The sequence below is a fragment of the Podarcis gaigeae genome, assembly GCF_964106915.1.
Source record: "Podarcis gaigeae genome assembly, chromosome: 13".
NCBI lineage: Eukaryota > Metazoa > Chordata > Lepidosauria > Squamata > Lacertidae > Podarcis > Podarcis gaigeae.
In genome coordinates, this window is record NC_139689.1 from 12682661 (window position 1) to 12708014 (window position 25354).

A 25354-nucleotide genomic window follows, 5' to 3' on the forward strand; every position below is an offset into this window, starting at 1 on the left:
TTATGGAACTACATTCCAAGTAATGTGCATTTCACCTGTGCTGACCTTCAGAAAAGCTTTGAAAACCCCTCTGTTCCAGTTGGCTATTAATTAAGATAATTTCATATAATCATAGGATCATAAAATTGCAGAGTTGGAAGGGAACCTGAGGTCATCTAGTCCAAGACCCTGCAATGCAGGAATCTTAGTAGAGCAGAGATTCCTGCCACTTAATGTGTCCCACTGTACTTACAGATTTTACCTTCTGCATCACTTGCCCTCCTGTTTGCTGGTAGATAATCTGATATAAGTTAATGAAAGATTAATTCCACAAACCTTATTTAACCCTAAACCATCCCTATATATTTGGGCAGGTGCCACCCCTATCAGTATGTAATGACAAGTGCCTTCATGGTTATGGGAAGAAGAGAGAGGAGGGTAAGAAATTTTGCTGCTATTCTTGCACTCCATGTCCAGATGGGATGGTCTCAAATGAGAAGGGTAAGACATGCAATGTTATAATACACCAAACTACAGTGGAACCTCGGGTTACGTACCATCCCCCTAATGAACACTTCGGGTAATGAGCTCCGCTAACCCGGAAGTAGATGCTCCTGGTAGTGAACTTTGCCCTGGGATGCAAGCAGAAGTCGGCATAGCGGCAGCAAGAGGCCCCATTAGCAAAGCGCACCTCAGGTTAAGAGCGGTTTCATGTTAAGAATGGACCGCCGGAACAAATTAAGTTTGTAACCAGAGATACCACTGTATCTGTTTTTGTTGAAGTAAAAAGTGAGGAGCCCTTTTGTAATGCTATTGCCTTTTACAGTGGTGCCTCGCAAGACGAAAAGAATCCGTTCTGCGATTCTCTTCGTCTAGCGGTTTTTTCGTCTTGCGAAGCAAGCCCATTGACAGCTTAGCGGATTAGCGCTATTGGCGGTCTAGCGGCTTCTAGCGATCAGCTGTTAAGCGGCTTATCAGCGGATCAGCTGTTGAGCGGCTTAGCGGCTTAGGAAAAGTGGGGGGCCAAAAAAAACCCACAGGAACTCGCAATATTTTTTCGTCTTGCGAAGCAAGCCCATAGGGAAATTCGTTTTGCGAAGCGCCTCCAAAACGGAAAACCCTTTCGTCTAGCGGGTTTTCCGTCTTGCGAGGCGTTCGTCTTGCGGGGCACCACTGTACTTTGTGCATATTTTTTAACATTCACAAAGTGTTTTGGGTTTATTTTTATAATTATCAAATTAAGCATAGTCCTCATTTTTATATAGATACCTTTCCATTGGCTGTTTACTTATAATTGCTTTAAATTATTTTAAGGCAATGTTTTTAGAAGAATGAGTAATGCCTAGTGCCAAGTTCCCAGATAACTGCAATATTAGAGCTCTGAAAGTCAGACTGGATGCCCATGAATTATATAATGCCCCAGAAATAAAAGACCAGGAGATGGCAGACTGAAATAACACAAAGCTATCAGCAGTTTTGATTTGGATAGAGGTCAAAATGACTGACACCTTTGTTGACTCCTAAGATTTTGAAATACAGCCAGAATGGTTGTCTCATTTCACTGAACATAAATTCTTATTTTAAGAAAAACTTTTTTGAACATCAGGAGAAAACCACATTTCAATCCAGATATGATACATAACATTTCTGTTTGATGCACTTTGGGCAGAAGAATTTTAAACATTTCATGGGTAAAAACACAAGGTGGGATTCTGGAAGGCAGTTCTTAAGCTTGAACAATGCCTTACATTCCTTTTCAGATGAGGAAACTTGTGTCAGTTGTCCAGAAGACCAATATCCAAACAAGGGCCAGGATCAATGCATTCCTAAGATTCTAAACTTCCTGGCATTTGATGACACTTTAGCCATTCTTTCAACTTTCTTTGCACTTTTGTTATCTCTGATCACAGTTCTGGTGCTGAGAATCTTCATTAAGCACCAGGACACAGCCATAGTCAAAGCTAACAACAGAAGCCTCACCTACATTCTCCTCATCTCCCTCCTCTTCTGTTTCCTCTGCACCTTGATGTTCATTGGAAAGCCTAATGAGGTGACTTGCCTTCTCCGACAAACTGCTTTTGGTATAATATTCTGTGTGTCCATCTCCAGCATCTTGGCCAAAACAGTATCTGTGGTTTTAGCATTCATGGCCACCAAACCAGGATCTAGGATGCGGAAATGGATAGGGAAACAATTGGCTTTTTCCATAATTCTATCCTGCTCCCATATTCAAGTAGGGATTTGTGCTCTTTGGTTGGCAACTTCCCCTCCATTTCCAGATTTAGATTCACACACAATGCTTGATCAAATTGTGCTCTTATGTAATGAAGGGTCAGTCACCATGTTCTGCTGTGTCTTAAGCTACATGGGTTTCCTGGCCATTGTCAGCTTCACTGTAGCCTTCCTAGCCAGAAAATTACCTGACAGTTTTAATGAAGCCAAGTTCATCACCTTCAGTATGTTGGTGTTTTGCAGTGTTTGGCTCTCCTTTATTCCAACTTACTTGAGCACACGAGGGAAATACATGGTAGCTGTGGAGATCTTCTCCATCTTGACTTCCAGTGCTGGGTTACTGAGTTGCATCTTTTTTCCAAAATGCTACATTATTGTGGTGAGGCCTGAGTTGAACAATAAAGGACATCTGATACGAAAAAAGATATAAATGAGAGAATATTTCGTTGCATCCTATGTAAGAATAAATTGCGCCAATTTAATGTTTTGTTCTGTGAAAAGCTTGCTGTTTGTTTTAATTGAAATAGACTGTGGCTGTGGGTGAAATTTCAAATTGCCAACATTGACTCCAGACTTCTGCTATTGATCCAAGAACTATACTGCAACAAAGAAATAAGGCTCAGATTAGGTTTAAATGGTTGTATTAATGATGCCTTTAAAATGCCTTAAAGGTTGCATTCTGGTTCCCACTCTTTTAAACTTTTATATTAATGATTTTGTGTCATATTTAGCCAATGCAAATTCCCCTTCTCATGTAATTAGGAGCAAAAAGACCTCAACATCAATATATGTTGATGATTTATTGCTTCTCCCTCATTTCCAATTAGGTCTCTTGGAGGTGTTCAACACATACTGTAAACAGGAAAGCCTTTCTATAAATTAAGACAAAGATTGCAGTTTTTGGTATATAGAGTCCTAGGATGTGGGTGGCGCTGTGGTCTAAACCACTGAGCCTCTTGGGCTTGCCGATCAGAAGGTCAGCATTTCGAATTCCCATGGCAGGGTGAGTTCCTGTTGCTCTGCCCCAGCTCCTGCTAACCTAGCAGTTTGAAAGCACACCAGTGCAAGTAGATAAATAGGTACCGCTGTGGTGGGAAGGTAAACAGCTTCCGTGATTGTTGGGGCAATCAGAATAAGGTCCACTATTTGATTGCTGATTCAAGACCTTAAACTGTGTTTTATATAAGTGACTTTTTATTTTTTTCTGTGTACATCCCAATGTTCTTTTGTTGCTGTGGCCGATGGCTCATGCAAATAAAGTTTCATTTATTCAGCTTCTGTCATGGTGTTCCATTGCTCAAGAAGCAGTTTAGAAATGCTAGCCACATGACCCAGAAAGCTGTCTGTGGACAAACACCAGCTTCCTCGGCCTGAAAATGAGATGAGTGCCCATAGTTGCTTAACTATCCAGGGGTCCTTTGCCTTTATCTTTACCAGATGTATGGCAACACTTTGTAGATTTTTTAAAAAGCTCAACAATCATGGCCCCCAAAAAAACTTTGCCCAACAAAGCTCTACAACTTTTGTGTCTGGATTTTATCTTTTTGAAATATGGCAATCCTAGTATAGTTGCTGCTTGGATCAGCAGGTTATAGAAACTTACTTATTTACGTACCTGGGTGAATTCATTAATGAGCCCCTCTCTTGGAAGTGGTTTATGGAGGCATTGTTGAAGTTCTATTAAAATCAGAGAGGGCAGCTGTTTGAACCTGCCCTCAAGGTCCCCAGAGTGGCTGGGGAAGCTCAGCCGGATGGGTGGGGTATAAATAATAAATTATTATTATTATTATTATTATTATTATTATTATTATTATTATTATAAGGTATTTGGTAGCAAAGTGCTTACTCAAATTCTCTATATGGAGTTGAAATATGGGGCTATGATTCGAAAGCCATTAAAAAATGTTGTGGGGATTTGGAGGCATTCACATGAAGGAAGCACATGAAGAAGGGCCTCAGATGATGGACACAGAGTGCTGCTGAAGAAAGAAAAATCTTACACATTTTTATGTAGATGAAGCAGATATTGAATTGATCTTTTCCTCATAATGTAGCCTGGTTTTTAATTTCCTTAGTAGCGGTTGGATTAGCTCTCTTCGGGTATCACGATACAGCGAACAGTATAGAAGAACATGCCCGATAGATCCAATCTTAACAGAGTTGCATGGGCATAATATCCGTTCCGCTTAGATGTCGTGACATTTGCCCTGTAATAGTGCTGAAGGGAGAACAGAAAAATGGACTCTGGAAAACGCCCAATGATGTTAAGGGTTGTCCAGTGCACTTAAGTAATTTTTGGGTGTGATCTTTTAGGTTCATGTAAGGATTTATTAATTTTAGAGGATCGGTTAAGAATCTTGTCTTCAAAGATTATTTGAATATGTGATATGTACCAATCCCATCATGCTGCTTACATATAATAATTAATTAAATGAATGAGCGGAAACTGACAATTCCCCATGGGCAATAATTTTATATTTTGTGAGACTTGCATTGAACATCCCAATATTTTTATGTGTTTATTTATTTATTAAAAGTTTTGTCTACCACGTTTTAATTTAAAAAATAAATGTGGTTTAGAACAATTCTAATAAAATTCAAGAACAACACAAAAAATAAAGCAAATTACCATACAACATATATTTTCTTAACTGTCTGCATAAACCTGGCAACAGAGAAAAGTATTTAACAAACATTTTAAAGTTTGGTCCCTCTGAATCACTATTGCAAGAGTATTCCACAGGAGTGGGCAATACTCTACACTAAAGGCTATGAGATGCCATTTTCAACTCAATACATTAAACTTTCAAGGGAAAACTGCTTATTCCATTCTTCCTTTCTGCTATAAAATTTAAATTAGGGCAAACTCTCATTCCACTCTCACGTCTGGCCACGTACTCAGTGACTTAATAAGTTGTACTGTAATATAATGAAGGGTCATTCAACCTATGTTTTGTTCTATTTTAGGGTTATATTTTAGCTTCACTGTGGCCTTCCCAGCCAGGACGTTGCCAGAGCTTTTTAATGACAAGAAGTATATCAACTTGGGCATACTTGTCTTTTGCATTGTTTGACTCTCCTTTGTTCAAACTTATTTCAGCAGAAAAGGAAAATACATAATTAGGGAAGAAACATGGTTTGGGCAGCAATTAATTTTCAGAAGCTTTTTCAGAGGCTGTTCAGAGTATATAATTGTAGAAATGTTTGCCTTCCCTATAATTATCAGAATAACTGTTATCAATTCACCTCCAGGAGGCTGTTGGGAGCGGGGGGGGGGGGAATCAAGAAGCAAGTCTGAAACAATATGTACCCCAGTGTTCTTTAGTCATCTAAGTTCAGGGAGGGAAGAGAGGTGGGCTCTGTCCTTTTGATCAGTTTGGCTCTTTCATTATCAAACATCAAAGGGTAGCTCTCAGTTCCCATTCAATGAATGCTTTTGTAATGCTGTTGTGGTCAAAGACAAAGCAGAGAATTATCTCCTTCAGGAGACAGCATCAGCTGCCCCCAAAGCCATATAGTTCAAATGCACAGGTGTTTCCCAGCAGAATATACAGTTCACAAATGCCTGAGAGATCAGCCAGGCCAGATGCAGTCCTCAGAGAGGAACATATGGAACAGCCTGAGAGCCACTTCTGACACCACGTTTCATCCAATCAGGCTTCATGCAATTGGAATGTGAAAAAGATGCACCATGGAGACCAGAAGTAGAGGGAGCTTTCTCATCAACATGTTGCTGCTGCTCCCAAACACGGTTTGCAATGTGAACTGTGTTAAGTGCTCCACAACTGATTCTGTACATGTTCCGCATGCATGGCACGACCCTGGTGATCTTGCCCTCGGTGGGATAGTATCTCATATCGATTATGTATTTCCCAACTTTTTGTTCAACATGCACCCTTCTCAGGAGTCGATTAAACTCCCCTTGTAAGAAATTCTATCTCTTCACAACGTTCTTAAATTTAGTTATAACAATTCTGTATGTTTGGAAGATGAATTGAAAAATACTTGGGCAAAGTAGCAGTAACACTCTTCACTTTGGAAATGTAGAGGGGGGGGGTTAGTCAGGAGAGTCATTTTGTTAAAACAGTTTGGAGTCATAAAGCCCTTCTTGATATACAGTGGTAACTCAGGTTACATACGGTTCAGGTTACATATGCTTCAGGTTACAGACTCCGCTAACCCAGAAATAGTGCTTCAGGTTAAGAACTTTGCTTTAGGATGAGGACAGAAATTGTGCTCCAGCGGCGCGGTGGCAGCAAGAGGCCCCATTAGCTAAAGTGGTGCTTCAGGTTAAGAACAGTTTCAGGTTAAGTACGGACCTCCAGAACGAATTAAGTACTTAACCCAAGGTAGCACTGTACTTCACATCACCCACAGACTTACCTGCAGATTCTCATCCTTCTCTACATGTCAGAATATACTAGCTCTTCAAAAAGGTCCTTGGATTTGACTTATACTTTTTCTCTGTCCAAACAAATTGTGTTTTTATTTGTTGGAAGCCGCTGAGAGTGGCTGAGGTAACTTTTGCTCTGTCCAAGGTATTTTTCTGTTTTGGGTTTCCATGCTGCTGGATAAACCTCCCTGATTCTACTACTGTGCAGTATTATTGATTTTATAAATTGGTTAAATGCTTCATTTTTACATTTTCTAAAAGTCAATAGGTACACTGAGTGGAATATCAATTTAGCGTTATTTTCTTGTAAGATAATTTCTGAGTAACGTCAGTGTGTCAATTAAACAGTTAATCAAGAGCCAGCAAAGTATATCAATTAGCATGGAAGACTATAACTGGTGAGATCTGAGTTCAAACCTCTATTCAGAGATCAATCACCATATTTCTTAGCCTGCACCCAATGGGTTGCCCTGAACATGAAGCTGGGGTGGAGGGGAGAGTCCGATGCAGGAGGCATTAAAAAAAAATAGCAAAGCCATAAGATGGGTGCCAAGCTCTGGAAAGCAAGATTGAAACACATTGCTTTCATTGTCATCTGGGCAGCCCAGAAGCCCCATACACACTGCCAACAATCTCATATCACAATCCAGCAAAAGGCAGTCACAACACACTATCCTCCTTTGCATTAGAATTGAGTTTTCTGGTTGTGCTTCTTCCTTATCGAAGCAGTCAAAGACTGATATAAAATGATCAGGTGTCCTCTTTCATTCTCTCATGAAATATCAAGTCACTTTATTTGCAGCATGGTGACCAAGCTCTACCAGCACATCCTGGCCTTGGTGTTTGCGATTGATGAGATCAACGATAATCCCAAGATCTTGCCCAATATCACTCTTGGGTTCCGCATCTATGACAGCTACTCCCATTCAAGGTTGACGTATCGGACCGTTCTAGATCTGCTTTTTAAATCACATCATTTCATCCCCAACTACAAATGCGGCATCCAGGAAAATGTAATAGGAGTGATTGGGGGGCTCAGCTCTGATACTTCTTTATGCATGGCAAACATCTTGAAGCTTTACAAGATTCCACAGGTAGGATTTGGGGAGCAATGGGTTTTCCCCAAAATCTCCCTTATAAGGCACACTTCTACTCTCTTTCCAAGAAGAATCTGATGATTCAGGAATATTCAGCAGTACTGGGATGGGATGGTGGGACACAATAGCTGCATTTGCATTGAGTGCTGTACGGGTTTGGGTGGGACTTGGTGCCAACAGTGTGTATTGGATATACAGCCAGCTGGCAATTTACACATATTTCACATGCACCCGTTGAACTTTGTTTTGGCTATACGCAATTTGGGCTTTAGGCATGAACCCCTTAATGTAAACCCATGTAAGTTTTGGGCTTGCTCTGTGTGTAGGAGAATTTCTCCAATGATGATAGAAATGAATATCCACGGGAAAATTTAATGATGCTTGATTCTTCATGTGCGTCTCAGAGGAAGGGAATATTGTCATAGTAATAGCACTATGGGGATAGAGTATTATAAGGAAATGAATAGGAAAATGAGAACATGTAACAGTGTTAAATTATGAACAAATAATGATGTTTCTTTATTTATTAAACAAATGTATATGCGTGCATCTAACTTCAGCTAGTAAGACAGCAGGAACCTTTCTGTATCAGGAAATGTGTTAATACATTCCTATCCTCAATGGTGAATTACTGCAGTGCATTTTTATTTTGTCTGGAGACTGTAACTAGTACAGAAAGTGATAGCGACCACAAGCTTATGATTCTGTGTCTGTGAGATCTGCACTGGATACCAATCTCCTACTGGGCCAGGTTTAAAATTCTGGAACTAAAATATAAGGCCCCATACACCTTGGGACAAGATTACTTGAGAATGATTGTCAGAAACCCACTTAACTTCAAATGGGAGCAGGGCTTACAGTGCGACTATTTCTGTTTTCTGTTGAGATATGACAGGTACCCAGTATTGGAAATTTGAGGGAGAAATGAATGCATTTTTGTTGCAAGATACTAAAAATGAAAAATAGGTCTCTGACATGGCTGTTTATTCGTATTGATTGAAATCACTCCTTATTGTTGTTGTGTGTGTTTTTTGTATTGTTTCTAATTTTATTTTCAGTTCATTTTATAGTAACATGGTTAATTGCCTTGAGATTTATTGGAGGGAAAGACATGAATTCAGATCACAGTCATCTCCTATAGCCATTCTAAAATGTCTGTCATTGTCTTTTAGATTTCCTATGGCTCATTTGAATTATCAGTCAATGATCAATTCAAATTCTCTTCCTTTTACCGCATGGTTCCCAATGACAGCCTCCAGTATAAAGGAATTATCCAGTTACTTGTGTATTTCAAATGGACATGGGTAGGTCTTATTGCAACAGATGATGAGGGTGGAGAATCTTTTTTGCAAACTATAGAACCAATGCTTTTCCAGAATGGAATCTGTTCAGCATTCACAGAAAGAAGTGTAAAAAATGTGCATTTCTCTGATGACATGATGAAAATGCTTGCTGACGTACGAATAGTTGAACCACCTTTCCTGAAGAACAAAGCCAAGGTTGTCATTGTATATGGAGAAAATCAAGCACTTGAATGGGTGAAGAACAGTTTAACAGCAACCAAAATAATTCAACGAATATTTCCTCAATACAAACAAGGATTATTCACAACAAAGGTGTGGATTACGACAGCCCAAATTGATTTCACGTTGCATACCTTGCACAGGGCGCTTGACCCTGATATACAAAAATTCCATGGTGCTATCTCCTTCACAATTCACACAACAGAGTTGCAAAACTTCAAAAAATTTCTTTCCATTGTAAATCCTTCATGGGCAAGTGAAGATGGTTTTATAAATGATTTCTGGGAACAAGCATTCAGTTGCTCTCTTTCAAACCACACTGTGTTTCTTGCTGATAAGCCATGTAGTGGGGATGAGATGCTGGCGAGCCTTCCCTCATCATTTTTTGAAATGAGCATGACTGGCCACAGCTACAGTATCTATAATTCTGTCCATGCTCTAGCACATGCCTTGCACATCACATACTCAGCTAGAGTGAACATGAGAACAAAGGAGACTGTGGGTAGATTCTCACTTCATCATCTGGAGCCCTGGAAGGTAAGGTTTGCTGTTAGGAAATGTATTATTTTCATTAAAGCCTTCACTCTATACTGTTACTTCTAGATGACCACTTGATTGAGAATTCATCCAAATTTGAATATGCAAATCCAAATAGTTTTATCATTTGAAATCCCTTTTTTGCTTTAAAATCTGATTGCCTCCAAATTTTGGGTTCCTGTTTTCCAGCCCAACAATATTTAATATCTATGCATTAGTAGGAAGATTGCATTAAAATGTGTATATTAGTAAAAAGATTATATAAACCAAAAAAATCATTTTCTTAAGAGAAAATGCTTGCAAAAATTGCTGCATTCGACAAAATTGCATATAAAATATTGTTAGGAGAACTTTACACTATTTTTTTTTTTTTTTAATGTCAGAGTATTGCGGAAATGTGATGTACTCAATTAAAGGTTATAAAAATAAGAAACCTAGATAACTGAAATTGGCAGATTTGTCCATGCCATATCTTAAGTGACATTTCTTTTGATGTGTTTTCAGCAAGATGATACGGCCATTAGTATTCCTCCTGATTTCCCAGTGTGCTGCTTACATATATGCCCAGTTAAATATTACTATTCTTATTGCTTCTAGAATTTAATAGCTGCCCTTGACCCTAAGATCCAGGACAGATGACAGCAATCTAAAAACATCTTTAATTTTAAAAGAAAAAAATTAAAAACAGTGTAAAGAAAACTTGAAATTACATATACATAAAATACACATTTTAAGGGTTGAATGTGAGCATAAAGAGGGACGGCCTCAGAAAATGTCCTCTCCCAGCCACCACCTCATAGCTTCTGAGGGTGGAGGAACAAACAATCACAACACCTAAGAGGGTTTTTACAAAAGTAGGCTGTCTTTCAGGCAGAGGCTTCAGATTGCCCCCAAGACCGAGGGACCCCAACCTGCAGCATACACAGGCAATTTAACCTCACCGGGGGGGGGGGGGCCAAGCACACTGGAGGAGCTGGCCACTGAACCTGTGATGGGTCCAACAAACATTGAGGAGGTCAAGGGGTCTGCTTTTAGGTATTTGAGGCCTGAGTCATTTGGAGCTTTAATAATAATAATAATAATAATAATAATAATAATAATAATAATAATAATAATTTTTTATTTATACCCCGCCCTTCCCAGCCAAGGCCAGGCTCAGCATCTTGAATTGGGCCCACAACCCACCCTACATTCTTCATATTCCCATGGCACATGGGTTTGCAGCTCTGCAACTATACACTTTAAAGTTCATCTGGTAGCCCTCTTTTTAACTATGCATTTTGGAGAAACAACTTGTGGGCAAAAGGCTTGATTGTCAATTGTTTCACCAATGTTTTGTTGTCCATGCTTTTGTTTTTGGGTCAACCTGGACTGTAACTTATCTAGTTTGGTGAGAATGTCACTTTGCTCTTTATCAGCAAATCCTCTTCTTCTGGGACTGTCCAGTCTGCTGAATCTGGAGGGTAATTTTCATTTGGAATTTTGATTACCTCACTGCCATCTTGCCCAGGCTAGTGTGACTTGCAGTATATGCACATTAATCTCTTCCACAAAATACTGACAGTCTGGAAGTGACCTAAGTGTACTCTGCAATACTTATGACTGACAAAATTAAAATGTGATTGTGGAACCTTAAGTGGTAATGTTTCCTCAATAACAGGTGTCATTATTGTGATTTCATATGCGCTTGCCAGTGTGTCCTTGACCAATAAATCTCTGCAGAATATGAAAACCCACTGACCTTGTACATGTTCTCAAATTCCTTTCCTTACTTGCCACAGACTGATAATAAACAACAGCTTTAATCCCACCCCCTCCCCGATCAATTTGGGAGGTCTTTTTGCAGAACCTTTGTGTTTTTACCATGATGTGCTGCTCTCTTCACATGTAAGCTACCAAATGACAGGTGCTGTCCATTGTGAATTGCAGTGGTTCTTCCCTGGAGAAAAATAATTTAAATACAAGCTATTGAAGAATCTTAATACTTTTGAGTTTGCTTTATTCTCTCTCTCTTTCCATCTAGCTCCACTCATCCCTTCGTATAATTTCATTCAACAACAGTGCTGGAGAAGAAATTACTTTTAATGAACATGGAGAAATAGCAGCTGGCTTTGATATTATGAACCTGGTCACATTCCGAAATATGTCCTACATCAGGGTGAAAGTGGGGAGGCTGGATCCTCAGGCTCCTCCTGGCAAAGAGCTCACCATTAAGGAGGAAAGAATCAAATGGCACAAAGGCTTCACTCAGGTGAGAAAATAACTGCACCGTCTCCCAAATCACAACATCCAATAAAGAGGGATGTAAGGAAAATAAAGGAATCATTACTTCACTTCATTTAACACATAAATAAATTTGCAATTCGCAAGAAGTGAAAAGTAGTATTTTAAAATAACAGGAAATTTTAAAAAAGAAGACAAAACAAAATGTCTCCACTGAAGGATGGCACTTAAAAGTGCTGTTTGTGACCAGCTCAGCACTTAAAAGTGATTTTTCAATGGCACCACAGTGACTGAAAGGGAAGGAAATGCAGAAAACCCACTCCTGCCACTAGCCCTGCACCTAGATGGTCTACATGCCAGATGAGTTCTTCAGCCACTTCAAAGGCTAAGAAAAATTGTGCTCCCCAATGATCTTCAGCCACTTGCTAGGCCCTAAACACTCTTTGGCTTCTTCCAAGGCCTGCTGAAGAGGTCCTATTGCTCAGAATCCAGCGATGATCTAAGCAAGCAAAGACTGAATGCAGCCACACTCTCAAACTCAGGCTTCCTCAGCCTCGGCCCTCCAGATGTTTTTCGCCTACAACTTCCATGAGCCCTAGCTAGCAGGACTAGTGGTATGGGGTAATGGGAATTGTAGTCTCAAAACATTGGGAGGGCCGAGATTGAGGAAGCCTGCTCAAACTGATGCTTTCCATGATTTACAGGTTAGCAGCCATATCTAGATGAACAGTATTTTAGAACCTTGGATTCTAGATCGCAGTTTACCAGTCAGATGCAGATGAATTCCTCAAGTCTTTTCTTCATTTAGAAAAAGTTTCTATACTTTTTGATAGGTGCCACCCCTTTGCTTGTGTAATGAAATGTGCCAACCTGGATACGGGAAGAAAAAGAAGGAGGGAGTGAAGTTTTGCTGCTATGATTGTGCTCCATGTCCTGATGGGATGTTCTCAAATGAGGAGGGTAGGCCACATTCCCTTTCTTTTTTAAAACAAAGTTCTTTGAACGTATCATACATGTGGAATAAATGCAAGACTGCATATTTAGGAAAAATCAAAGTTGAGCTTGAAAGTTAGAGAAATGGTGAGATCAGGAGAGGAAAGAGGTGGCAGTTTCTCATTTCAGAACACGGCAAGAGGAGGGGAAGAGAAGAAGTTGCATCCATTTTATATACTGTATCTCTTTCTTCACTAAATATGGTTACAGTTGTAATTATCACACTTTTAACTCCAAAGGGGTTTAAAGCCACTACAACCCACATATTCTTATAGGAAATTCAAGGTTTGATCTCTGCCATCACTGTTTGAGTAATACTATCAGACAAATTCAAAGGTTTATATAGTTCCACTTTGTTAGAACCATTTTCATGCTTTTACAGTGGTACCTCGGGTTAAGTACTTAATTTGTTCTGGAGGTCCGTTCTTAACCTGCAGCTGTTCTTAACCTGAAGCACCACTTTAGCTAATGGGGCCTCCTGCTGCCACCGTGCCACCGGAGCATGATTTCTTTTCTCATCCTGAAGCCAAGTTCTTAACCTGAAGCAATATTTCTGGGTTAGCGGAGTCTGTAACCTGAAGCGTATGTAACCTGAGGTACCACTGTAAATAGTCCTACCTTCTTCTTGTTGTTTTTCAGGCTTGGAAACTTGTGTCACCTGTCCAAGAGATCAATATCCAAGCAAAGGGAAGGATCAATGCATTCTTAAGACACAAAACTTCCTAGCTTTTGATGACACTTTGGGCATTGTTTTTACTTTCTTGGCACTATTTCCCTCTCTGATCACATTTCTAGTGCTGGGCATCTTCATTAAGCACCGGGATACAGCCATAGTCAAAGCCAACAACAGAAGCCTCACCTACATTCTCCTCATCTCCCTCCTCTTCTGCTTCCTCTGCTCCTTCATGTTCATTGGAAAACCTAACAAGGTAACTTGTCTTCTCCGACAAACTGGTTTTGGCATCATCTTCACTGTGTCCCTCTCTTGCATCTTGGCCAAAACCATTTCTGTGGTTTTAGCATTCATGGCCACCAAACCGGGATCCAGGATGAGAAAATGGTTAGGGAAAGGACTGTCTTATTCCATTGTCCTCTTTTGCTCCAATATTCAATTGGGCATCTGTGTTTTATGGCTTGCAACTTCTTCTCCATTTCCAGATTTGGACATGAGCTCATTGACTGATGAAATAGTTGTGCTCTGTAACGAAGGTTCAACCATCATGTTTTATTGTGTTTTGAGTTACATGGGTTTCCTGGCCATTGTCTGCTTCAGTGTGGCCTTCCTAGCCAGGACGTTGCCCGACAGTTTCAACGAAGCCAAGTTCATCACCTTCAGCATGTTGATCTTTTGCAGTGTTTGGCTGACCTTTGTTCCAACTTATTTGAGCACAAGAGGAAAATACATGGTAGCTGTGGAGATCTTCTCCATCTTGACCTCCAGTGCTGGACTGCTGTATTGCATCTTTTCCCCCAAATGTTACATTATTCTGATGAGGCCTGAGTTGAACACTAAAGAACAACTAATACGAAGAAAGTGATAAATTACAGAGAATTGTGGTTTCATTCAACTGCATGCACACAAAAGCTCAAACCAAGAACAAACTTAGTTGGTCTCTAAGGTGCTACTGGACATTTTTTTTTAATATATTTCTACTGCACAGCTACCTACCTGACTCTTGGAATCCTATGCAGGATCATAAAAGAGGTGTGATACAATCAACTGGGAAAAACTAAATTATTTCAGCAATTTTCCTTGTGGTGTTCTCAAAACTATTTATTTTATATTATTTAATTCATATCAAGGGTATTCTGACCAGGAGAGTCAAAAATTCACAGAAAGAGAAAAGTTCATCTCAAAAACCTGAAATTTAAGGAGGAGCTAGGGATGTAAACTTAACTCTGCTGACGTAATGACTGATCAAGAAGTTGAGAATGGGAGAGAGAATAAAATACATTAACAACGGTAGCAGATAATATTTTTCTTAATCCAAATATGAAGAACATGTTATATTAAAATATATCAATGTAATGCGCTATTTAGAAATTTTGATGTCTTTAAAGATTTGTCCTCTTGATTATTTTTAAAATAATGTTGCATTATGTATCGTTCTCACTTTTTATATAGATCACAATGTTTTGATTTTGTGGTTGCTAATATTTTTAGGAAATATATTTCTAGAACAACAAGTTTCAGCATAATTAAGATCTCAGATAGTTTTGATGTAATATTGGCTGGATTTGTAATATAGAAGACATTGAAGGACCTTCCATTCATTGTGTTTGGCACACAAGGAAAAACAAAACAAAACACCATAGGTAGGGTTTCAAGCAGACAATCTTGATGTGCTAAATGTTAGATCCATAACCTATTAGAGACCATAACCTATTAGAGTTGCTGCAATGAAATCCATTAATTGAGCCATATGCAGAGAAGAAATTAATGCTCTCAATCATAAGGAAGAATTTAAAACTTTACTGCAAATTGTCTTGAAATAGTTACAAATAAATGTTAGCCGCCCAGAGTAGCTGGGACAACCCATGCAGATGGGTGGCATATAAATAATAGTTCAGGTGCCCTTGATTTTTAGTATTGAAAATGAGAGCTCCCTACACAAATCAGCTTATTACCTAACAGGTCTATATATTCAAATAGTAGTGGAACTTGGAAAGGGCCTGTGTGTAAGATGGAAGAGGGCTTGATTTTAGGAAGAAGCAGATTTCTAAATATGTCATGCACTAAAAACCTTTCACTGGGCACTAGTGAACTAATCTACCCCAATCTCTGAGTGGTGCTAGATTCTAGGGAGTTCCAGGTATGCTTTTTGAAGACTCGTGGTTTTTTGGGGGGGTGCGTTGGAAAATGAGACACAGTGGAGATGGTGGTATCTTTCTGATAAAGTGGACCCTCCGGATATGAATTTAATTATTCCGGGTGTCCGTGTGCACCCCAAAAATTTTGTAAGAAGAGGCACTGCTTCTGAGCACGTGCACGGCACAATAGAGCATTCACAACCCAAAAGTTACATTACATGAAGGTAATGTAACCCGAGGGTCCACTGTACAGTGTTACATTGGGTTAAGAACTTAATTTGGAGGTCTGTTCTTAACCTGAAAGTGTTCTTAACCTGAAGCACAACTTTAGCTAATGGGGCCTCCTGCTGCCACCGTGCCACCGGAGCATGATTTCTTTTCTCACCCTGAAGCAAAGTTCTTAACCTGAGGTATGATTTCTGGGTTAGCGGAGTCTTTAACCTGAAGCGTATATAACCTGAAGCATATGTAACCTGAGGTACCACTGTATATGGTTTACACACATATACAGTGGTACCTCAGGTTACATGCGCTTCAGGTTACAGACTCCGCTAACCCAGAAGGAAGGAAGCAGCAGGAAACCCCATTAGCTAAACTTGTGCTTCAGGTTACGAACAGTTTCAGGTTAAGAACAGACCTCCATAACAAATTAAGTTCTTAACCCGAGGTACCACTGTATGTTCAACCTGAGCCTATGATGGAGGGGATCACAGCATAATCATCCCATGAAGGTCTTGCTTCTCACATAGCTGCAACCCTAGATTCAAACTGACCTAATCCATGCCTCTGATCCTCTCTCCGTCTTCATTTTTTTAAAAGACTGCTGCCTTCACCGAGATGCAACTTTCCCCCCTAGGTCTCATCATGCACAAACTTCCATTCTCAACTCGGCTCTAAAGCTCCACTTTAAAACACTCCTTTGTCTTCCAAACTAACTTTGAGTTGAGAAAGCCATTTGCTGTCTGGCACGGAGTCCCCTCCTTTTGACTTTCTTAATGGCCCATGACAGTGGAACCTCTGGTTGCGGATGTAATCCATGACAAAGGCACGTCCGCAACCCACAGCGTTCACATCCTGAAGCACCGCGTCTGCACAGGCGCTGGTGCGATTTGTTCTTCTGCGCATGTGTGAGCGGCGAAACCCAGAAGTAACTTGTTTTGAAAACATGTAACCTGAAGCGACCGTAACATATGGTATGACTGTACTTCCCTTCATAAAAGCATGAAAACAGAGTGAAACTCAGGGCTGAGTTGGGATCTACCCATTCTTCATAAATATAAACAGAATATGCGTTATGACACATTATAAAAAAAGATTTGTACAAAAAACTGAAAACTGACTTGATCTCATTTCATATATACATGTCTATGGATACAATACAACAAAAGCATTGTTGCACTGAGTCCTCTCTTTATACTCAAGCAATGAAGTATTAAATCATACAAAGATTCCGTTTAAAAACCAAATAGATATATTAAAATAAAACTGAAAATGCCAGACTAGCCTCTAATTTTACTTAAAAGAGGAAAGAGCTTCAGGCTGGCTTCCACAAAGAAACAGAACTTAAATTTAAATAAAAAAATATTGATCTCAAAACCACCCCACAATAATAATAAAAGCTGTAATACTTTCATTATTTCACATAGTACCAGTTTTCCTGTAGCTATTGTATGTTTTGCTGTGCAGGGAAATAAAAAACAAATTTATTATTCATTTATTTCTCTGCATTAGCTGTTCTTTGTTGTTCAGCTCAGGCCTCAAAACAATAATGTAGCATTTAGGGAAAAAGATGCATCCTATTAACCCTGCACTGGAAGCCAAGATGGAGAAAATCTCCACAGCCACCATGTATTTTCCTCTTGTGCTCAGGTACGTAGGAACAAAAGAGAGCCAAACGCTGCAAAAGACCAACATACTGAAAGTGATGAACTTGGCTTCATTAAAACTGTCAGGCAACTTCCTGGCTAGGAAAGCTACAGTAAAGCTGACAATGGCTAGGAAGCCCATGTAGCCCAAGACACAATAAAACATGGTGCTTGAGCCTTCATTACATAGCAATACAATTTCTTCAGTCCCTGAGGGTGTGTCCACATCTGGGAATGGTGGAAAGGTTCCCAACCACAGAATACAAATCCCTACTTGAGTACTGGAGGAGGAGATGACTACGGAATAAGCCAAGCGTTTACCAATCCATTTCCTCATCCTAGATCCCGGTTTAGTAGCCATGAATGCCAAAACCACAGAGATGGTTTTTGCCAGGATGCTAGAGAGGGCAATAGAGAAAATGGTACCGAAAGCAGTTTGTCGGATAAGACAGGTCACCTCATTAGGCCTTCCGATGAACAGTAAGGAACAGAGGAAGCACAAGAGGAGGGAGATGAGGAGAACGTTGGTGAGGCCTCTGTTGTTGGCTTTGACTATGGCAGTGTCCCAGCATTTAATGAAGATGACAAGTACCAAAATTGTGGTCAGAGACAACAAAAGTGCAAAAGAAATTAGAACTATGCCCAAAGTGTCATCTAAAGCCAGGAAGTTTGGAATCTTAGGAATGCATTGATCCCGATCTTTGTTTGGATACTGATCATTTGGACAAGTGACACAAGTTTCCATGTCTGGGGGGGAAATAAAATTTAATTCAATGAACATTATTCTCAATATTAAGAACTGTTTTTCAAGAGTCCCCCTAACAAATATTCACCATGGAAACATTACAAAGCCTTTGTAACAATGTGCTTCCAAAAAGAAATGCCAAAGGTCAAACCCAGAGTCTTGACCCCCTTCTCACCCTACTATAATAACAACTGCTATGCAGTGAAAAGAGAGAATCATTGCAGAAGTTATTCAATATCTTGGAAGCCAAAATAATGATAATTTGATTAGACTTTCTGCTTCCGAAAGTTGTTGTTTAAAAACAGACCACAACTTACATTAAATCCTGGTTAATTAATTTCTGCTAATGCACAACTGTTGTGCAGCGAAAAGAAAGAATTATTGTAAATGATATACAATATATGAGAAGCCAAAGTAATGATGTGTTGAAACTTTTTATCCTCTGCCCAAATAGTTTGTTCTTAAAGAACAGACCATGTTTTCTCTATCCTGATTGGTTCGCTTCCCTTTGTTTCAAACTATTCTATTGCACACTGCCTTGATTCTTGGGTGCCTTGTGATATATGGACAAGCAGTGGTGTATTTATGCCAGAAATATGATGCCATTCAAGAACTTCAAAGTTTTTTTTATAAAATATCAGAATAATGTCCACTATTTGATTGCTGACTCAGAACCCTAAACTGTGTTTTATGTAATTGACTTTTTATTTTGTTCTGTGTAAAGGGACCCCTGACCATTAGGTCCAGTTGTGGCCGACTCGGGGGGTGCACACTCATCTCACTTTATTGGCCAAGGGAGCTGGTGTACAGCTTCTGGGTCATGTGGCCAGCATGACTAAGCCGCTTCTGGCGAACCAGAGCAGCACACGGAATCGCCGTTTACCTTCCTTACCTATTCATCTACTTGCACTTTGATGTGCTTTTGAACTGCTAGGTGTACCGGTGTTCTTTTGTTGCTATGGCCAATGGCTGACACAAATCAAGTTTCATTCATTCATGCTGGAATGGAATGGGATGACAAAAGCAGGGATAAGGAGAGATGGTGTGGTTGGACCAAAAGAGAATAACAAAAAGGGAAAAGCTATTGGATGAATCGTTTCTGGGAAGATTCATAACCAATGTGCGGAACAGCAAAAGATGTAGAACTGCTAGCAAACCTCTGGAGAAAGGGGAGAAAGGGATTTAGGAGTTGCTTTTCTGGAGGTCTGAGCAATGGTGTGCCAGAAACTATATTGTTAGAAAGTATAGCGGTTTTGGAGCACTATGAGAAGGACCTCTAAGGAGACCCAAATCCACCAGGTTAATGAGAGGGGAGAATTCTTGAGGGCTCTCAAGACTTTCTTGAGATGCTTCATAACAGGTCTTCTGTTTTAAAAGTATTTTTTTCACACTAACCAAAAATAGTTTGGGATGTTCTACATATTCAGACAATGAATTATGCCATTATTATTTCAGAGTTACTTCGGAATTTTGTTACGCTGAAATATTTTACCTGTGTCTCTAATCATATTATAAGTTTTAATAATATTATCAAGGTCTTTCCATAAAACCTAACTATATAAACAATAAGAACCATATATAATACCATGATTTGAATGTAGGGGGGACCCAAAGTTAATAATCCAACCCGTTCAGATGGGCAGGGTACAAATAAAATTATTATTTAGAATCATAACAGCTAACTTGCAAAACAGTAAATCCTACCAATCTCATTTGAAAACATCCCATCTGGACATGGAACACAATCATAACAGCAAAATTTCTCCCCCTCCTTTTTAAACTTCCGGTAACCAGGATGGCAGTTGTCATTACATACTGAAACGGGTGGCACCTATCCAATGGGAAAGGTTATTATTAAGAAAATGCCTGGGAAATTGATCTTAAATCAGTAAGAATCACCAATAAACTGGAGTGTAAATGATATGGAATAACATAGCCATATGAGCACAGGTGCAAGATTCAGTGGATGAAATACTGATTATGTCAAGCATCTTATAACTAAAGATTAGAATCTCTATAATAAGTCCACCAAATAATTGACCTATTTATACATCTGATCTAATACCATTAACTAGGCTGGAGACCATATGACCCTCCATATTTTGTTGAATTAGCATTCCTACTGATGGGCCAAAGGTTTCCATAGTTATGATGACTCATTTATAAAGGATACAATATCAATACAGGTGTGGAATAACTAAAGGAAAAATATAACAAATCCTTTTAATGTTCATAGATAGCTCACCTAGAAAGTATATTGGTATTTATTGATTAAATATACGGACAAAACCTTTTCAAGCTAATTATTCCAGATTTGAAGATGCTGTAAAAGAAAGCCTTAAAGCCAGTAAGAAGAGCTTCTAACATCTATCGGCTGTATAGTATAGTTATGTTGAAAATGAATGTAATAGAAAATATGAAACATCATTGTATCCAGTCTGCTTGACACGTGAAGAGTCCCACTTCATTTTATCTACTGTCTGATTGACTGTAATATGTTAAATGCAGATAGAATGTGACAGGAATGGGAATACAACCTAGGTGTAACAATAGATGAAGATGCCTGGGTTTGAATCAGGATGAAACTTCCTATAAATGCCACTTTTGCAAGAGACCAAGAAGCAGTGCAAGAGTCAAGCATTCTCACATCACTTTTACAACCTCATCTCATGGCTGGTGAAGCTGTAACAAAGGGGGAAACTTTATACATTTATAGTGGGAGTGTTGCAAGTTTACTGGGTTTTGGCAAAGCATATTTGATGTTCTTCATAGTATTATTGACCAGCCATTTTATTGCTTGATCATGAATGTTGCTATTTGAGAGGCAGTGTGGCTATTTCCCCACCTGAGACAAGTTCCAGTGCCATTTGATTCTGTCCTCATCAATGGTGAGTTGTTTCCCAGGAGGTGCCTGAGGATCCAGTTCCCCTACTCTAACCCTTATGTAGGATTCATTTGGGAAAGTCACCAAGTTTCTAATATCAAATCCACCTACTAATTCCCCATGTTTGTTAAATGCAATTTCATCTCCAACACTGTTGTTGAATGACATCCTCTGAAGGTATGAGTGGAGCTAGAGAGAGAAAGAATGAGTTGTAAAATCTATAAAGGGTTGTAATATTATAACTACATTTACTTTGTGATGGCGAAATCACAACAAAGTGCAATCAGCTTTTGGTAGCAGATAGAGGAAGAGAGTGACAAATAATCAAATCAGTGGAAATTCAGGATTTGAAGGTACTTCTCAATATATTTAGGGAGGACAGCTAAGACTATTACAGTTGCTGGAGGCAAGAAGGCTTCCCTAGAAAACTGAATTCTTGTTGAAATAAGGAGTGGGAAAAGAACACAAGCTTGGGCTAAATAAATGCAAGCAAACAATAAGATAAGCTAAAAATGATTTCATTTTGCACATTGCTAAAAACATAAAGAGCAACAGTAAAACATTATTTAAATAGTTGAGTAGCAAGACTTTGGCTAAGGAGGTGCTTGGACTCTTGGATGACAAGAGAGTCAAATGTGTGCTAAAAGAAGAAAGCAGAGAAAGTGAATTATTTGCATCCTCTCCAGCCTCTGCTTCTGTTTCTGATTATGGGCTGTTCCCTGTCCCCAGCCTCTCCCTGCTCACTAAACCCTGTTACCTCTACAGCTTCCAATACCTCATCTTCCCAGACTGTTCCCTTTTCTCCCTCTGGCCACCCATCCCACCACCCACCCCTGGCTCTGAGCCTTTTTCCATTGGCTGTTCCCTTCAGGATTCCCCAGCTGACCCCTTCCACCACTCCTCTGCACATAGCCAGTCCATGACATTAATCTGATAATCAAAATACGTAACTTCTCCATGCTTGAGGACTGGGGAGAGGCCAACATAACACTAACTATAAAAAAGGGATTCAGAGAAATCATGTAAATTACATACTGGTTTGAGAGTGTCACCAAGCATAATGATATGATCCTGTTCTTGTTTTTTGCAAAATGTTAAAGTGGCTTACAATATAGTACCTCTCACCTGGAAGCTTCCCTTTCTTCTACCATTGTCTTAACCTTAACTGGGGTGGGGTAGAGTGGGGCACTTCATTTCCCTACCTGTCATTGAGTATCCTTCCACCATCTATCTTAGGGTTGCCATATTTCAAAAAATAAAAACCACAGCACCCCAAAATTGTATGGCAGCCCTAATCCTATTTGCTGCTTTCGTGTAGATGTGGTTATTGGCTCCCAATGGCATCCCAGAAGGGGAGACACTGGAACAGTAACTGCATGTAAACTGCACACTTTATGAAAGAGAATATTACCTTCCATGGTTCCCCATTCCAAGGACATGGCCACCCCCTGGCATCAGTTATTCTGTAGTTGTCTCTAGATGAGTACCTGAAGTGTAAGGCATGTGCCAGAGCATAGACAGCATTATAGATAGCATAACTGTGCCCCGTCATACTCATTGCAAAATAAGGAGCAGGAAGGCTGTCCAGCATCTCCTCTCCTGTACATGGGTTTGTGATGTCTGTTGGGTCCATAGCGTTTGGAAATTTACAGCTGAATGCTTGTTCCCAGAAATCCTTGATAAAACCATCTTTATTTGTCCAAGAAGGACGTACATTCCGAAGAAACTCTTGGAAACCTTCTGGGTCACTGTAGTGAATTGCAAAGGATATAGCACCATGAAGCTCTTGTAAATCAATGCCAGCTATCTTTTGAATGCTAGATAATGTGAAGTCAATTTGGGCTGTTGTAATCCACACTTTTGCTGTAGATACCGTCTCCTGATATTCAGGATGTATTTCTTGAATTATTCTAGTTAATTCTATAGAAAATGGCAACCATAAAATAGAAGAAGTTTCTCCATATATAATAACTGCATTAGCTTTGCTCAGTGCAAAAGCTGGCAAAAGACTCCTTGTATCAGTACCAAACTTTCGTTCATCCAGGAAGTTATACAAATTTTCACGAATTCGTCTTATGAATGCTGAACAGATTTTATTCTGCAGAAGCATTGGCTCTATGGTCTGCAAAAAATGTCCTCCACCTTCATCATCTATAGCCATCAGCCCTACCCATTTCCATCCAAAATACAGAAGTAACGCAACAGTTCCTTGATACTGAAGGGCTTCATTGGGAACCATACGATAAAAGGAAGGGAACTTGATTTGATCGTGCACTTCTTCTTGAAATGAACCATATGATATCTAAAACAAACAAAAGTGCACCATTTCAGTGTGGGGGAGGAGCTCAGTGTCTCTACCTTACTAATGGGAAACTGACCAGGCATAACCTTCATCTAAGCCAACCATCCATCCATCCACACATGCATACCCAGAGATGCTGATGAGTTTGGTTGACTGGAGCCAGATGTAAATTTGCCCACCTAAAAATCTAACATCACTCACCAAGACCTTATTTGGATCTGGTAACCATCTTTCCAAAATGAAATCCCCCTGTAAGAACAGGAGCATGAAACAGAAAGGCATCAAATTTGACTCATTATCTAACCCAGTGGTAGTCAACCTTTTTATACCTACCGCCCACTAATGCATCTTTCTTGATGGTAAAATTTCCTTACTGCCCACCAGTGCTCAACGGAAGAAGGATTCAGCTTGTGCCGTAGAAGGCCCTACCGCCCACCTAGAATCCTGAAACGCCCACTAGTGTGCGGTAGGAACCAGGCTGACAAGCCCTGATCTAACCAGACAAAGATGCACAATAGCAAATCATCTAGTCCAAACCCTTGCAATGCAGGAATATTTTGCCCAACATGCGGCTTGAACCAATGACAGTCAAATTAACAGCCTCATGCCCCACCAACTGAGCCAACTTAGCAATCAACTACCTACTTCATTATGTTAGGTGACAAGATAATAATAAGGGAAAAAAAGACGACTTTTTTGTGTCACCAAATTCCTAAATGAAAGGGGTAAATTCCCTTTGTTTTGATATTCAAACCCTACCTGTGGAATCCTGTAAAGACCTAAGATGTCTGCCATTGCTGAGGAGGTCTCAGAGCTTAGTCCCCCAATGACTCCTATTACATTTTCCTGGATACCACATTTGTAGTTGGGTACAAAGTTATGTGAGTTAGACAGCAGGTTTTGGGTGTTGTGGTAGGTCATCCTTGAATCAGTATAGCTGTCATAGATGTGGAACCCCAGAGTGACGTTAGGCAATACCTTGGGATTCTCATTGATCTCTGCCACAGCAAACATCAGGGCTAGGATGTGCTGGTAGAACCTTGTCATCATGCTGCAAATGAAGGGACTTTCATTGGAAAATTAAACAAAGTTATTTTAACACTGTTTTCATCTAGATATGAGAGCTGAAATTGCCCAAGTGTAAAGAGAGGACACAGCCAACAAAGTTAGTCATTAGCTAATATCGTTGGCAAGAAAACAACTGTGCTATGATTGTTAGAATTATATAATTCTGCATTTGGAGCTTCCTTCAACCAGAGTTTTAGTATCTCAGAGTACATCAATTGTGGAATTATCTATATAGATGGGATGGAATATTTCACTGCATTTGTTTGTAATATTTCATCCATTTTTCCCCTTTAACACTATACAGTTTCAGCAATGAACATTAACTGTGCCACATTAATTGTGCCACAAAAGTGTGATAATGAGTTTGGAATCACTGCTACTAAAAATGCACCAGTTTCACACAAGTTTGTGTACCTTCAGCACCTTCCTTTAAAAAAATTGAAACCCAATTTTGAGTGGACATAGAACGGAATGCAGCCATCTAGCTCAGCATTTTCTACTAAGTCCATCTAGCTCAGCATTTTCTACACTGATTACTTTCATGTTGCAGAGTGGGAGTCTTTGTCAGCCCTGCCAGTGGATGCCAATAATTTAAACTACAACCCTTTACATGAAAAGCATGTCCTGGAACACTTCCTTACTGCTGTTCCCTATAGGCAGACAAAGACAGGATATACGTTCTGAATGGTGTGTGCATTGACC

The 25354-nt window shown here is 39.6% G+C and overlaps 1 protein-coding gene across 1 annotated transcript; it reads right to left on the bottom strand.

Moving 5' to 3' along the window:
* Positions 1 to 17498: 17498 nt before the first annotated feature.
* Positions 17499 to 24634, bottom strand: LOC310830775 (vomeronasal type-2 receptor 26-like; the record flags this gene model as incomplete). The annotated part of the gene is made up of 6 exons (XM_083710615.1): positions 17499 to 18400; positions 20103 to 20229; positions 21244 to 21471; positions 22694 to 23584; positions 23687 to 23833; positions 24344 to 24634. The coding sequence occupies 6 exons, from the start codon at positions 24632 to 24634 to the stop codon at positions 17499 to 17501; spliced, it is 2586 nt and encodes an 861-aa protein (XP_083566741.1).
* Between the last annotated feature and the right edge of the window lie 720 nt (positions 24635 to 25354).